Here is a 17042-nt window from a genome sequence, read left to right as displayed (position 1 = left end):
GACCCATATGGGATGGATATTCCAACCTTAATTTTCCCAGAACTCTTGGTTAGAATCTCTGTACTGGTCACAAAAGAAAGAAGAGGTGCAAACTTTCAATTGTATGGGCAGCATGAAAGTTGTCCCCTTATGACAATATATTTCTGTATTTATCCTAGTTTTCTGTTTTTCTTCCTTTTTTTGTTATTCCATTTTCTTTCCTTCACTTGCCTTCTTTCCTCCTGCTCCTCCTCCTACTAATTTCTATAATGCTACTACACAAGCAAGTAAGGGGACAGTCCCTGCTCAACAGAGCTTATGATGCATTCAAGACACAGGATAAATAAGGGATTAGAGAGTTTTATTTACTATGGGAATGATTGTAACAACATGGATATTGATCTAGTGAATATGGGGTTATGAGTTAAAAACACCCTCAAAAAGTGGGGTTTTGGCCTAGATTCCTGCCTCATTCTCCCTTATTACAGTCCACTTCTTCATGTCCAGAGAATCCTTTTTTTCCGCTCATTCCAATCCCACAATGTGTTCTTTTTAGCTTTTTCTTCCCCTCTTAACTTCCATTCTTTTATCCTCCTTTCCCATTTCTTTTCCTGAATCTCCCGCTCATGAGCTTCTACTGCCCCTTCCAGTTTTCCTTCACCCTCCTCTCTCCACTCTCTTGCTACCCTTTCACATTCTTGAACCTGCTATCCAGTTGTCATTTTCTTCCTCTCCTCCACCATGCCAAATCTAAATTTCTTCTCTCTTCCTTACACCTTGTAGACACTGGTCCCTGTTAATTGTGATTCTTGCCACTGCTACTCTTCATTTCCTTTAGTACTATGTAACTTGGTTTATTATGAATTGCATGGTGCCATTCAAAATCTTCTGAGATTGAGGAATTTGAAGGTCACCACATGTCAGAGTGAACAGTCACGCAGCATGACGACGATTCCTGTAGCACCAAAATTGCAGTTTGAAAGCCAGCAGGAGAAAGAGCAGATATACGGGAGGGAGATTGGTGTCTGGGAAGGGTGGAAGAGGCAATGAGCAGACCCAGGTGGGAGGAGAGTGGAATTCGACTAGAAAGCTTTGTTTAATCTGTCTCTAATATTTAGCGTCACTATGTTTCTAAAAATTCACTTTCTCTTGAATTTTATAACTTCTTCAACCTCCCAGTTTTTAATTTCATGTCATACTTATATTTCGCTTAGCCAGCTAACTAGTCTAATATGGATTACAATAGCAGCATCAATAAAATTAATACAGAAATGCAATCTTCATGAACACTAAGATAATAGAATAGCATAGAATAAAAGTAACATAATTAATATTACTTATAATCCAAACATAAAACAAAATTACCATACAAAACAAATTATCTATTACATGCTTAAAAGTCATATGCTTTTAATAATTTTTTTCTCTGTTTGTTGTAGGAAGGTCTTGTTAATGTTGGCTGGATGGACTGTATAACCCAAAGCAACCTTTGTGATAATTTAGATATCGCCTCAAGTACCACTGCATTCCTCCCGCCTGGTGCAACCTTAAAGAATGAGAAAGGGGGTGTTGTGGTATGTATAACTGAATAGACTTATGTATAGTCACACATTGGTCTTTTGCCAGTAAGGCTAAAGTAGGATGGATTGCGATATTGACCTCAGCCTGTCTAATTTGTTTAAATGGTGATGTTGGTAACCTTTTGCAATCTATTCAGTGAGATTTGAGCTGGTTTTAAAGTGCATGCATAAATGATTTTGTGCAGGTGCATCATCCACAGAGCAGATCTTCCACATGCAGGGAAGTTTTTTTTATAACAGTTTGCTTAAGTCAGGAGATCAAATAGGCACCTATTTTATAAAGACATGTAAGCACCTATAGCAGCACAAAACCTGTCAAAAAATCATGGCTAGAGATAAACTCTACAGAAAGAGTTAAATTCTATATCAAGTTGTCGGGTTTTTTTTTTTTTTTTTAAAGTTCTGTGGAAGGCAATTATTAAAGCTAGTCTATTGGGTACAACTCCCAATGTAGGTAAAAGTGCATACGCTGTTCCATTTTTGTTATTCCTGGTGCAAAATTTGGCAATGTTTCAGAAGTAGCTTAAGTCTTGTGGTGGTGGGGTGCCCACACTTGACCCAGATTCCTCCCCCAAACACTTCTATAGCTACAGTATATCACATCCATGTTTGTGCTTGCTTGTAATATTATAAAGGGTCATAGATTTGATATACTGTGGAGGAGTGGCCTAGTGGTTAGGGTGGTGGACTTTGGTCCTGAGGAACTGAGTTCAATTCCCAGCACAGGCAGCTCTTTGTGACTCTGGGCAAGTCACTTAACCCTCCATTGCCTGCCACATTGAGCCTGCCATGAGTGGGAAAGTGTGGGGTACAAATGTAACAAAATCATATACTGCTTTTCTGTAATACAATCAAAGCAGTTTACATTTATTATATACAGTGCTTGTAAAAGCATGTATGTGCAAAAAAAACTTTATGAAATTAGCCCTTGAGTTGTGCATGCAAATCCAGGCGTATTCTGAATTTGTGTGCACAACTTAATTAGCGTAACAAGCCAATCAGCTCTAATAACTGAACTTATCAATTAACACTAATTGGCATTAATTAGAATTTACGCGCACAAATTCCTAAGCGTATTCTATACTGCGGTGCACTTAAATTCTAAGACATGGATCTAAAAAGGGGACATGGAATGGATGGGTCATGGGCGTTCCTAGAATTTATGCGTAGTGTTATAGACTATACCCTTTCCGGGCGTAATTTAGGCGTCGGCATTTACACCAGGTTTTCGTTGACGTAAATGGCTGCAACTGAATATAGTAGAAAACAGTTGTTGGGTGTATTCTTTAGGTGCAGTTTATAAAATATGCCTAGGCATATTTTTTTTTTCAGCGCCAATTTTTTAAGCATGATATATGGAATCTAGCATGTTTATGCCACATGAGATTAAGGGTCACATTTTCAAAAGAGGAAAAAAGTCTCAAAAACCACTTAGTGACATTTGGATGTTTTTCTCAAAAAAATGTCCAAATGGTGGTTTTCAAAACTCAGATTTGAAATGTTTTCTCTGCAGTGTGTCCAAATCACAAGGGAGCATGTTGAGGGTGGGATTTGGGTGTTTCCAAACTTAGATATTTTTCTGCTGTAGTGCAACAGAACAAAAAATGTCCAGGGCTAAAAGTTAGATGTTTTGGTCTAGACCTGTTTGAACCGCCTAAGTCACAAAAAGGTGCCCTAAATTTTGAGATGACCTCTGGAGGGATTAAGGTGTACCCCCTCCCTTACTCCCTGAGTGACCACTGAACCACTGCCACCCCCCCCCCCCCCCAAAGATGTGAAAGAAACGTACCAGCCTCTATGACAGCTTTGGATGTTATGGTCAGTCCTATTAGAACAGCAAGCAGGTCCCTGGAGTAACCTAGTGGTCATGCAGTGAACTGTAGAGAAGGGGTCCCAAGCCCATATCCCACTCTGATAAGTGTGGTGAATGGTATGAGCCCTCCAAAAACCTACTTTTACCTACATATAGGTGACACCTGAAGGCAATAAGGGCAATTGTGTTGTACAGTTGGATGCAGAAGGTTTTTGGTGGGCTTTCAAAGGCTCACCATACGATATTAGGGGGTAACAGATGTGTACCTGGAACCTCTTATGTGACGTCCACTGCAGTGCCCCCTTTGGTGCCCTACTGCTCTGCTGGGGATGTCTGTGTGGCCAGTCTACTAAGAATGCTGGCTCCCATACATCCCAATGTGTTTTGTTTTTTATGCATTTTTCCTTTGGATGTTTGTTTTTTTTTTAATTGTCCTAAAGGATAGACGCACTGAGCAGAAAAAGCCTACCAAATGGTCATTTTTGAAACAAAAAGTTGGATGTAGTTCTGGTTTGAAAATGGCCATGTTTGCTACTGGATTTTTGGACATTTCACAAAACGTCCAAAAGCGGATTTAGACGACGTATCGAAAATTCCCCTCCACACGTTACCAGATTAAGAAAATAAAACGTGTTATACTATATAATTTATGTAATTTTCTTTTCTTTCAAGTTTCTTAACACCTTAGAAGCAAAAGAGATTTATCTAGAAGTAATGAAACATCTTCCAGATTTAGAACTGCTCTCTGGTGCATCATTAAAGGTAAGATGATGGATTTCTTCATGTGACTTCATCTTCTTCCTTCCTAGAATTTTAGCATTCCATTCATGACGTTGTCATAAAATAAAATTGTGCTCCATCAACAGCAGCAGAGGGACTACAGCTGCAAGATTGGGTGATGTCATCCTGGCAACTCCTATGTGGGCTCTCTGCTATAGCCCAAGAAAGCTTTTGAGCATGCACAGGCATTTCCACACTACACAGCTTCCCTCCTCCTTTCGCCTCAGTCTGTTTTGTCCACTGTACAAATGATAGCTCTCTTACACAGCCATTCCTCCTGCAGCCTTTCTTTCACCCATATGGCCTTTATCTGCCATCATTTTCTATGCTTTTTTGCTGGAGATCTCCGAAAATGTGGCTTTCCTGCATCGGAGCATTCAGGAGACATTAAACAATGTTCTTCCCAAGCTGTGCGGTATTCTCCTATCACTACAGCAGCTGTGAAATTGTCAGACCACACACTTCCCCTCCTCTTCCTCACTGAAACAGCTATATCATAGACCACTGGTTCTCAACCGGTGTGTCGCAAGGCCAGTACACAGACAAGTTTTTTTTTGTTTTTTTTTAAAGGTTGCAACATGGTTTCTCTTTTTCCTTTCCTTTCCCTTCCCGCCCCTCCTGCCATGGACCCAGCCCCTCTCTCTCTCTCATCTTCCTCCAGCATGGTCCCCCTGGATTCAGCATTTTCCCCTCCTTCTCCAGCTTCCCACCCTGGTCCGACAAACCCAGGGCTGGATTAACACTATATTGGGCAAACATATATATTTGCGGGCCCTCCTATCCCCATCATTTCACCTCTCCAGAAGTAGCAAGGAAACATGCCCTATCCTAGCTGTGGGTATGATAGCATAATAATTTATGAGTGAGCATGGGGACTATGCAAGCCCATGCTTTGAGTGGAGAGGCATCATGGTTAGAGTTGATAAGCTAAGTTTTCGGTTCCAGGAGGGAAATTCTAAGTCAGTCCTGGATTTCTGCATCCCTATCCTGTTACATTATGGAGCCTCAAGTCCCAATTTCAATTGGTAGTATCATATCAGGGACTATAAATAGGGATATAAGTTATTTAAAAAAAAAAAAAAAAGGACTGGCCAAGAAGTCTCCCTCCTGGAGATGGGTAACTTGGCAGCTCTACAGCAGAGGGCTGAGAACAGGGAAGCTGGGCAAGTCATTTTCACTTACCATTTCCTCAGGTACAAATTAGAGATTCCAAGGGCAAACTGCCTAAAAGAGTGAGATTTAAGGACCATATGTCCAAGACATACATTTACAAAGTTTTACTTGTGAAAAAGGTTCACAAATGGAAAATGCAAAATAAAATATTTTGCTTGTTTTGATGCTTCTGAAAGGAGATATAGGCAGAATGGAGGCAATATTAGGACAGTGTTCACAGAAATTTGCCCAAGTAAATTACTTGGGCTGAAAACTTCCCTTCACTTGATATGTGCAGAGTTATATTTGTACCAGTGAATTTCTCCATTCCAGTCCAGATTTTCAAAGGGAAGCTTTATTTATGTGGCTATCCTCACCAGAAACACAGAAACATACACAAATACATGCATGCACTCTCTAGCTAGCTCTCTTTTCTAGTGCTGTCCTGGTTCTCATGTGCTTATCCCGGCAGTGCCCCCACTCCCCACCAGATCTGCCCACCATCATATAAAGCTCTGGCATTTGTTGAGAGTTCTTTTCCTCAGCTGACAGCAGAACCTTCAGACTTCCCTCTATTCTTCAGTCCTACTTCTTTTCAAAAGTATTTCCCTCAGCCCCAGAACACACTGATTCCACTGGTTCTCTCCAAACACCCTTTGCAAAGCTCAGATAAAACTTTCCTCCACAGCACTTGCAGCTCAGCCCCTCCGTCCTGTGACTAGAAGCCTTCCTATTGGTGAGATCCTACCACAACCTATACACTGGAAGGGAGGGGAATGGAGAGCTGTAGTGGGCTAAACTTTTTTTTTTTTTTTTTAATCCACACACTAAGCCATCCTTCTGGCTTTGAGACCGGTAATGTACAACTTTGTAGAATCCTGAAAAAATCGAGGTAGTTGGCAATCCTAGCTTCCTGAATCCTGAGCACATCTGATTTGTCCCCCTTAAACTTTTGGGCCAGAGGCACGTGCCTAGTTTGCCTATGCCTTAATCCTGCTGTGGACAAACCCCTTATAAGGTATGAAGCCCTGCCCAGAGCATCCCAGGGCTCTGGACAAAGGGGAGCCGGTTGATATTGTGTATCTGGATTTTCAAAAGGCTTTTGACAAGGTACCTCGTGAAATCCTACAGAGGAAATTGGAGGCTCATGGGATAGGAGGAAAAGTCCTATTGTGGATTAAAAACTGGTTGAAGGATAGGAAACAGAGAGTGGGGTTAAATGGGCAGTATTCACAATGGAGAAGGGTAGTTAGTGGGGTTCCTCAGGGGTCTGTGCTAGGACTGCTGCTTTTTAATATATTTATAAATGATTTAGAGATGGGAGTAACTAGCGAGGTAATTAAATTTGCTGATGACACAAAGTTTTCAAAGTCATTAACTCGCGACAGGATTGTGAAAAATTACAGACGGACCTTACGAGACTGGGAGACTGGGTGGCTAAATGGCAGATGACGTTTAATTTGAGCAAGTGCAAGGTGATGCATGTGGGAAAAAAGAACCCGAATTGTAGCCGCTTCATGCAAGGTTCCACGTTAGTAGTTACGGACCAAGAAAAGGATCTGGGTGTCGTCGTCGATAATACACTGAAACCTTCTGCTCTGTGTGCTGCTGCGGCTAGGAAAGCGAATAGAATGTTGGGTATTATTAGGAAAGGTATGGAAAACAGGTGTGAGGATGTCATAATGCCGTTGTATCGCTCCATGATGTGACCGCACCTTGAGTATTGTGTTCAATTCTGGTCGCCGCATCTCAAGAAAGATATAGTGGAATTGGAAAAGGTGCAGCGAAGGGCGACAAAAATGATAGCGGGGATGGGACGACTTCCCTATGAAGAAAGACTAAGGAGGCTAGGGCTTTTCAGCTTGGAGAAGAGACGGCTGAGGGGAGACATGATAGAGGTATATAAAATAATGAGTGGAGTGGAACAGGTGGATGTGAAGCGTCTGTTCACGGTTTCCAAAAAATACTAGGACTAGGGGGCATGCAATGAAACTACAGTGTAGTAAATTTAAAACAAATCGGAAAAAATATTTCTTCACCCAACGCATAATTAAACTCTGGAATTCGTTGCTGGAGAACGTGGTGAAGGCTGTTAGCTTGGCAGAGTTTAAAAAGGGGTTAGACGGTTTCCTAAAGGACAAGTCCATAAACCACTACTAAATGGACTTGGGAAAAATCCACAGTTCCAGGAATAACATGTATAGAATGTTTGTAAGTTTGGGAAGCTTGCCAGGTGCCCTTGGCCTGGATTGGCCACTGTCATGGACAGGATGCTGGGCTCGATGGACCCTTGGTCTTTTCCCAATATGGCATTACTTATGAACTTATGTATACTGGACAGGGCTGGGCGCCACCATTTTGTAGGCAGCGCCGAAGGAAGAGAAGGGAGGCCACCTCCCTCCTCCAACTTAAGGCAGGGGAGTTGGGAATGGCTGCTAGACCACCAGGTGGGGGGGGGGGGGGGAATCATCCGTGGCCCACTGGGCCACCAGCGACATCCGAGGGATGTTAGGGGAGCTGGAGACCCGCCGGACCTCCAGCCCTCTGTTGCTGGAGGAAGGGGGGGGGGGTCCGCTCAGCTCGGGGTTCATTCCGGGGCTGCTGAACCTGTGTTGGGGGAACAGGGGGTCCACCGGACCTCCAGCCCCTGTTTCACTTAGCTCGGGTGGGGGTAGTTGGGGTCTGGTGGTGCCATGGATCTCCAGCCCCTGTGTTTGACAGGTCAGGGCTTTTGACAGCCCAGACCTGTCAAACAAGTGCGGGAGGTTTCAGGCACAATCCTCCTGCACTTCCACCCCATGATCAGAGAGAATTGCATGCTTAAATTTGCATGCAATTATCTCTGATCATAGGTCCGGTAAAGCCCAGCGCTGTTCCAGCGCTGTTTTTAGAGTGCTGTTTGGAACAGCGTGGGGCTTTATTTTTTTTATTTTTATTTTTGTTACATTTGTACCCCGCGCTTTCCCACTCATGGCAGGCTCAATGCAGCAGGCAATGGAGGGTTAAGTGACTTGCCCAGAGTCACAAGGAGCTGCCTGTGCCGGGAATCGAACTCAGTTCCTCAGTTCCCCAGGACCAAAGTCCACCACCCTAACCACTAGACCACTCCTCCACTAACAAAGTGCTTTTGATCCTCTGCCTATTAGTGACTACAGAGGACACCTGCGATTCAAAGGATAAGTGCCAATCAACAACCCCCAATATTTTGAGAGTGGTTTCTATGGGATAAGTAATGCAGTCAGTGCTAAAATTGCTGCATGGATCATGATCAAATGGATTGGTTAATACCAAAAATGTAGTCTTATCCAGATTTAATTTAGGCCTAAATTCAGAGGCTCAGGAATCCATTAAGTCAAGGCCTAATTTAATTCTGTGGAGAATTCCATGGATGCCACCATGTGATCCCTTTTTCTGTATTTGGTGAGGGGTTTGTCTGTGTTTTGAGTCTTAAGTTGTAATATTCTGTTTGCATATAGTTTCTGTGTTGAACTCCGTTGTGATCTCACTTCTTCTGTTTACCAGTATTAAGTGTATTGGTGTTCTAGGGCCCTGTGTAATATTTCTAGTGCTGCCTGTTCCGAGGCAGGGGTTTTGTCTGAATCATAGGAATTAGTGCTACTGTTGTATGGTAGGTTTGCTACATGTATTTTCGAGTTAAGATTTTTTTTTTCAGGTTTTGTATTTCAGAATGTTCCTGGTACTGGATAGATTTAAGTTGTTATTACTGAAATCATTCAATCAACAAAGTTGTCTTAGCAACTAAAGTTATTTTTGTGGACCATAAGATGGTGGGCATCTTTTGAATAATACTTTCCTGTACTAACACCAAAAATCCTCATTGGTCCCTTTTTTTTAAATCTATAAAATTCTGTAATCGTGTAACTGTGTTATCACTCTTCAATATATAGATCAATTTTCAACTATAAACTGTTCTTTTCCTTCTATTTTCAAAAGTACTTGAATTTCTGAATACTTAACTGAAAAATTTCTTTGTCATGCAACCTCCTTAACTCAAGATTTTTTCATCGTGCAACGTGAAGTGATAACACGGTAATGCAGTTATAGAATTTTATAGATTAGAAAAGGGAGGATTGTTGGTGTTGCCAACTCTGTCAGTTGAGGTTCTAAGCGGGATAACAAAAACAGAACTGATATAGTCTATCAGAATTGACAGGAAAAAAAACCCCAAAGCATAACCTAATTCTTAAAGGACTTAAACAGTTAGGTCTTTCACCATTTTATGAAAAGAGGAATAATTTAAAAACAAATCTCAATAGGGATTGTTCCGTAATTGCACAGCAGAAAATATAAAAGAATGAGAAAACATATCTTTAAATCTCATGTATCTAATTGTTTGAAAAGCCAAAAGCAAAAGATTACAACTCCTGGTCACAGTAGTCGAAATTAGCAATTTCACCAGTTGAGTTAAACCCTCTGAGTAGTGGCCTTCTAAGATCTTAAATACCAAACAAACCACCTTAAAGCAGACCTGGGCCCACAGCAGCAACCAATTCAAATCCCTCAGCAGAGGTGTAACATGTTCAACTCTTGATCTACAAAATATCAATCTAGCAGCTGAATGCTGGATCATCTGACACTTGTTGGACAATTTTGTAGTAATAAGCAAATATAAAGAACTTATATAATCCAGTAATGCTAGATTGATAACTGAACAATAATTCTAAAATGATCTTGTAAAACCTATGGACACGGCATACATAGTTTTTTAAGCTTAAAATACTCTTTTTGAAATAAATTGTTCACCTGGGGCTCCATAGTCAGTGAGGGAATCCAAGAGCATTCCCAAAACTTAAGTACATAAGTATTGCCATACTGGGACAGACCAAAGGTCCATCATGCCCAGCATCCTTCTTCCAAACAATGGCCAATCCAGGTCACAAGTACCTGGCAAGGTACCAAAACAGTACAATACATTTTATGCTGCTTATTCTAGAAATAAGAAGTGGATTTTCCCCAAGTCCATTTTAATAATGGTCTATGGACATTTCCTTTAGGAAGCCATCCAAACCTTTTTAAAACCCCACTAAGCTAACCACTTTTACTACATTCTCTGGCAACAAATTCCAGAGTTTAATTACACGTTGAGTGAAGAAATGCAGGGCTGTGCCTAGGGTATCCGGCGCCCCCCTGCAGTTGGCCCCGCCCCCCGAAAACGATCGCTACACTACCCGCCCTCTTCTCCCCAGATCCTTTTCCTTTTTTTTTTTGTTTAAATTTACCTCTGTCCGGCGGCAGCGTAGCGTTAGTGAGAAGGAGGCGGCGCTCCCCCGCCCCAACGTGTCAGTCTTCCCTTCACTCAGTGGCCCACCTTCTTCTGACATCATTTCTGATGTCAGAAGAAGGCGGAACTGAGCGAAGGGAAGACTGACACGTCGGGGCGGGGGAGCACCACCTCCTCACTAACGCTACGCTGCCGCCGGACAGAGGTAAATTTAAACAAAAAAAAAAAGGAAAAGGATCTGGGGAGAAGAGGGTGAGGTAAGCATGGTGCGGCGGGGCGCCCCCCAGAGGATGGCGCCCTCCTGCCATGCTTACCTCGCTTACCATGTTGGCACGGCCCTGAAGAAATGTTTTCTCCAATTCATTTTAAAATTACTATTCTAGCTTCATTGCGTGCCCCCTAAGCCTAGCATTTTTGGAAAAAGTAAACAAGTGATTCACGTCTACCCATTCCACTCCACTCATTATTTTATAGATCTCTATCATATCTCTCCTCAGCCGTCTTTTCTCCAAGCTGAAGACCCCTAGCCGCTTTAGCCTTTCCTCATAGGGAAGTTGTCCCATCCCCTTTATCATTTTCGTTTCCCTTATCTGTACCTTTTCTAATTCCACTATATCTTTCTTGAGATGCGGTGACCAGAATTGAACACAATATTCGAGGTGTGGTCGCACCATGGAGCGATACAAAGGCATTATAACGTCCTCGGTTTTTTTTTTATAATCCTTTCTTAATACCTAACATTCTGTTTAGCGGCCGCCGCACACTGAGCAGAGGGTTTCAACGTATCATCAATGGTGACGCCTAGATCCCTTTCCTGATTGGTGACTCCTAATGTGGAACCTTGCATTACATAACTATAATTCAGGTTCCTCTTTCCCACATGCATCACTTTGCACTTGCTCACATTAAATGTCATCTGCCATTTAGATTCCCAGTCTCATAAGGTCCTCTTGTAATTTTTCACAATCTTCTTGCGATTTAACAACTTTGAATAACTTTGTGTCGTCAGCAAATTTAATTACCTCAGTAGTACCAAGAGAAGTGGGTGTAATCTGGGACAGCACAATGAAAAAGGCAAGTTTTATGACTAATGTTCTGTGTAAGGTGTGTCGGAGTCCACCACTCAATATTTCTATATCATGGTGGTGAGCAATGTCCTCCCGATGTCACATTGGGCGGGCAACTTCAGCAAGATTCTCAAGAGACCTGACTGCCATGTATGATTGAAACAGCGATATTGCCACACCATCCCCGATGGTGACAAACATGGAGCTGGATTCTAGCACATTTTAAAGGGAATGTCAGTTGGAGTTTGTAAGACATTAAATAGTTTAGAAGATGCTGTTAAGCTTTCAGGTTTGCTTCACTATTAGTTTTCTGTTTATTCTACAGAATCTGACATTAAGTCTGTTTTAACTTTTGCCTATTTCAGGACAGAGTTGCCCATCACCGGTGGCTTCTTTTCTTTACATTTGGTGAGGAGGAAAAGTCAGATGTGCTGGAGTACAAAAAGTTAAAAGTTGTACTTAGAAATGAACATATAGAGGTAAGCATGCATTCGTATTCTAGATTTCTGAAGGGCAGATTTTCCTGGTAATGTCTTCCTTCATGGATTGTAGGGATCTTTTGCAGGACAACATAGAGAGCTGTCTTTTTATGCCACACTTTAAATTGTAAAGTCTTAAGTGCTTTCGGGTTTAGATGGGTGAGTCCATTTTTTAGAATTTTGGAAAAGAAAAGCATAAGTTTGGCCTGTTAGTTGGTGTAAGCAGAATGCATACTGTTTCTTTGCTCTTGTGCGGATCCAAATTAAAATGGATTACAGTGGTTCAGTGAATTTTTATTGTTTCCAACCCAATGGAAGTTGGAAAGAATTATATAAAAGAGATTGAGAATGTCTTTTGGGGATCAAATATAATTCTCTGAAAATTTGACGGAATGGAATGAAACTTGGCATGTGGGAAAAACCAATACAGATCAAGGGCTCCAAAGAAATGAGCCCCCCCCCCCCCAAAAAAAAAAAAAATTCCCAGTGCATTTCTGTGGGAAAAGGAGTTCCAGCTGCTGTAGCATGTCCAATTAGATGGAGTGAAATGTAGCAGTTAGAGAACAGAGGCTGTTTTAAAAGGTGAAATTCCAAACTCACAAACTTTCCCTACTACCTCAAAATTACTCCACCTCGCAACTGTTCCTACACCCAAAAAATATTGTCTGCAACTACCACACCACCCCTCAAACTGCCCCTACCTCCTAAAACCACCCCAGAAAACTGTCTCATGTCCCCTCAAACTGCCCCAAACCCAGTCATCAAGCACCTTCTCTGCCCAATTGTAAAATTGTAATTCCATATCATCAAGCTGATCAATCCATAGACTGGTGGGTTGTGTCCATCTACCAGCAGGTGGAGATAGAGAGCAAACTTTTGCCTCCCTATATGTGGTCATGTGCTGCCGGAAACTCCCCAGTATGTTCTCTATCTCAGCAGGTGGTGGTCACACACAGCAGCAGCTCTGGCTAGGCCTCCAAGCCTAATTTTTAGGTTTTGTTGAGTGCCTGGGGTTGAGGGCTCTTTTGAGCAAGTGCAAACCTGGTGGTGCCAGGTCCCTCCTTTTCTCCCCCCTCCCGCTGGCTCCGTTAAAAAAAAAAAAAAAAAAAAAAAAATTTTGAACGTCCTTAAAGGCGTTTATTTCGACGTTTATTTAAACGTTCATTGCAGCTACTCACTGGGACACCAGGTCGTTACAGCTCGGAGCGGCAAGCAGGTAATTTTTACCTTTTTATAGCGGGCAGGGGGTTCCCCGATTCTTCTCCTCGTGGCATATGGCGTCGGCGGGCGAGGGCGCAAAGGGTCGCTCCCCGGATCGCTTGAGCGCTTCTAGAGGGGATGCGGGGGTCTTAAAGCCTGATTCGCCCTTGTTGGGTGACAGTTTCGTGACCGATGAATGTCCCGGTCCTTCCTCCGGCGTGGCGGTTTTTCCCGCCATAAACGCCCATCCCCCGCTCCTCGCCTCCGCCATCTTGGCAGGCCACGCGGCTCGGACGGCTTCTTCGTGGGCCGCCCTTGAGGTTGGAGACATTAATGCCATGAACGCCCTTAATTTGGGCGACGGCACAAAAGCGGCTAAAGTTAAGCGCCGTTCTTCCCGCGCGGCTCCTTCGCGGAGTGTCGCGCCGGACGCCATTTTGGATGCGCAGCATGTCTCTCCCCCGCTCTTGCGAGCGCCGGTTGAGGGTGCGTCTAGGGCTGTGGCCCAGGCTGCGGAAGTGCACAGTCTGGGGGGTTTCTCCCCCGAGTTTGTTTTGCTGCTGCATCAGGCCTTCCTCATGCAAAACACTGCCCCTTCTCCCTCGTCTGGTAAAGAGGTTGAGGTTCCCAGAGGTAAACGCCCTCGGGTTGATTCCCAGGCCTTGGAGGACTTTGTCTCCTCCGATGTAGATGAGGGCAGCGTGTCTGAGGTCTCCCAACGGTCCTTTGCGGATTCCTTGGAGGAGACGGATCCCCGCTCGGATGGAGCGGATGACCCCTCTGCAGCGCGGCTTTTTAGCCCAGAGGATTTGCCCAACCTGTTGATACAGGCCATGGACACTTTGAAGATTTCCTCTTCGGAGGACGTCTCTCCCTCAGCCCCTGTTGGCTCTGCCATTATGCTGGGGACGAAGCGCCCGCCTAGAACCTTCCACGTGCATGATGCCATGCACACCTTAATTTCGGCTCAATGGGATGTCCCGGAAGCGAGCCTTAAAGTGGCTAGGGCTATGTCCCGCCTCTATCCTTTGGCTGTGAGTGAACGTGAGGCCTATCTGTGGCCTACCGTGGATTCTTTAATCACTGCGGTGACTAAGAAAACGGCGTTGCCGGTGGAAGGTGGCACGGCCCTAAAGGACGCCCAAGACAGAAGATTGGAGGCGGCCTTAAGGTCGTCCTTCGAGGCGGCTGCCTTAGGTTTGCAGGCCTCAGTTTGCGGCTCCTATGTGGCCAGGGCGTGCCTGACTATGGTGCAGCGGGCTTCCCCCTCGGATCATTCCTTGAGGGCTGATTGGCCGGCCCTAGAATCGGGCTTAGCCTATTTGGCAGACTTGCTGTATGATGTCTTGAGGGCCTCAGCCAAAGGCATGGCTCAGACAATCTCTGCGCGGCGGTGGCTTTGGCTGAAACATTGGTCTGCTGACCACGCCTCTAAATCCCGCCTGGCTAGATTGCCTTTTAAAGGCAAGCTGCTCTTTGGGGTCGAGCTGGACAAAATCGTGACCGATCTCGGCACGTCTAAGGGCAAGAAATTACCAGAGGTCAGGGCTCGGGCTAGTACTCGTCCCGGTACCTCCAGAGGACGGTTGCAGGAAGCCCGTCGGTACCGCCCGGGCAAGTCGGGTTCCTCTGCCCCCTCATCCTTCAAGAGGAATTTCTCCCCCAAGCAGCATTCCTTTCGCAGAGACCGCCGTCCCGGAGGTGCTCCCTCCGGTCCTCCCCCAGGGTCTCGTACCCAATGACGGGGCCTTGGTCCACGCCCCAGTGCAGATTGGAGGACGGCTGTCCTCGTTTCTGGGCGAGTGGACCACAATAACTTCAGACGCGTGGGTGCTGGAAGTCATCAGAGACGGCTACAAGCTAGAGTTCTGCCGAGCCTTAAGAGACGGGTTTGTACTCTCTCCCTGCAAGTCTCCGGTCAAAGCTGTGGCAGTGCAGCAGACCTTGGACAATCTGATCCGCCTGGGCGCGGTCGTTCCGGTGCCAGAAAGTCAGCTTGGCAAGGGACGTTACTCCATTTACTTTGTGGTACCAAAGAAAGGAGGTTCTGTCCGGCCTATCCTCGACCTCAAAGGGGTCAATCGGGCCTTGAAAGTGAGGCACTTTCGCATGGAGACTCTCCGCTCTGTTATAGCGGCAGTGAAGGCAGGAGAGTTCTTGGCCTCCTTGGACATCAAGGAAGCGTACCTGCATATTCCCATCTGGCCTCCTCATCAACGCTTTCTGCGTTTTGCAGTCCTGGGACGACACTTCCAGTTCAGAGCCCTCCCATTCGAGTTGGCTACTGCTCCGCGGACCTTTTCCAAAGTAATGGTGGTCATCGCGGCCTTCCTACGAAAGGAAGGGGTACAAGTCCATCCTTATCTGGACGACTGGTTGATCCGAGCCCCCTCTTATGCAGAGTGCGGCAAAGCTGTGGACCGGGTAGTTGCTCTTTTGAGCTCCCTGGGATGGATCATCAACTGGGAGAAGAGCCAGCTGCGCCCGACTCAGTCCCTGGAGTACCTGGGAGTTCGATTCGACACCCAAGTGGGCAGAGTGTTCCTGCCAGACAATCGGATTGTCAAACTTCAGGCTCAGGTGGACCAGTTCCTAGTAGCCTCTCCTCTTCGGGCTTGGGACTATGTGCAGCTGTTGGGATCTATGACGGCCACAATGGAAGTAGTGCCCTGGGCCAGGGCTCATATGAGACCACTTCAACACTCTTTGCTACAGCGCTGGACTCCGATGTCGGAGGATTATGCTGTGCGCCTTCCCTTGGACCCAGCAGTGCGCAAGGCGCTGAGCTGGTGGATGCAGACAGACAAGTTGTCTGCGGGAATGCCTCTGGTGACCCCAGAGTGGATTGTCGTCACGACGGACGCCTCTTTGTCGGGCTGGGGAGCCCACTGCTTGGGAAGGACAGCGCAGGGGCTCTGGTCTCCTGCAGAGGCAAAGTGGTCTATCAACCTCCTGGAACTCAGAGCCATTCGGTTGGCGCTTTTGGAGTTCATCCCGGTACTGGTGTTGAAGCCTGTACGGGTTCTGTCGGACAATGCCACGGCTGTGGCCTATGTCAACCGCCAGGGAGGTACCAAGAGCGCCCCTCTAGCCAAGGAGGCTATGAATCTTTGCCAGTGGGCGGAAGCGAACCTGGAGCAGCTTTCAGCGGCCCACATTGCCGGAGTCATGAATGTCAAGGCGGACTTTCTCAGTCGCCATACCTTGGAGCCCGGAGAGTGGCAGCTATCTGCTCAGGCGTTCTTTGACATCACGAAGCGCTGGGGCCAGCCGAGCCTAGATCTGATGGCGTCATCGGCCAATTGCCAAGTGCCGTGCTTTTTCAGCAGAGGACGGGACCCTCGATCCCTGGGAGTAGATGCTCTTCTCCAACAGTGGCCGACACAAGAGCTCCTCTATGTGTTCCCGCCCTGGCCCATGTTGGGCAGGGTGCTAGACCGGGTGGCAAAGCATCCCGGCAGGGTAATCCTGGTGGGTCCGGATTGGCCCAGACGTCCCTGATATGCGGACTTGATCAGGCTCTCAGTCGACGATCCTCTGCGGCTGCCAGTGGAGCAGGGCCTGTTACATCAGGGTCCCGTGGTGATGGAGGATCCCTCCCCCTTTGGTCTTACGGCCTGGCTATTGAGCGGCAGCATCTGAGGAAGAAGGGCTTCTCAGACAAGGTCATCGCCACTATGCTGAGAGCGAGGAAGCGCTCTACTTCTACTGCTTACGCCAGGGTTTGGCGTATCTTTGCAGCGTGGTGTG

General features: G+C 45.6%; 1 protein-coding gene across 2 annotated transcripts in view; it reads left to right on the top strand.

Annotated features, from left to right (window-relative positions):
• Window positions 1–17042, top strand: part of DNAJC10 (DnaJ heat shock protein family (Hsp40) member C10) — a 149545-nt gene that overhangs the window by 76559 nt on the left and 55944 nt on the right. For both annotated transcript variants that reach the window (XM_030209466.1, XM_030209465.1), the window contains exons 10-12: window positions 1419–1553; window positions 4045–4134; window positions 11979–12092. In XM_030209466.1, coding sequence (XP_030065326.1) covers window positions 1419–1553; window positions 4045–4134; window positions 11979–12092 — 339 coding nt within the window. The remainder of the gene's footprint in view (window positions 1–1418; window positions 1554–4044; window positions 4135–11978; window positions 12093–17042) is intronic.

The sequence above is a fragment of the Microcaecilia unicolor genome, chromosome 7 (genome assembly GCF_901765095.1).
Source record: "Microcaecilia unicolor chromosome 7, aMicUni1.1, whole genome shotgun sequence".
In the NCBI taxonomy this organism is placed as follows: Eukaryota; Metazoa; Chordata; class Amphibia; order Gymnophiona; family Siphonopidae; genus Microcaecilia; species Microcaecilia unicolor.
This window is presented reverse-complemented; position numbering and strand designations above follow the sequence as displayed.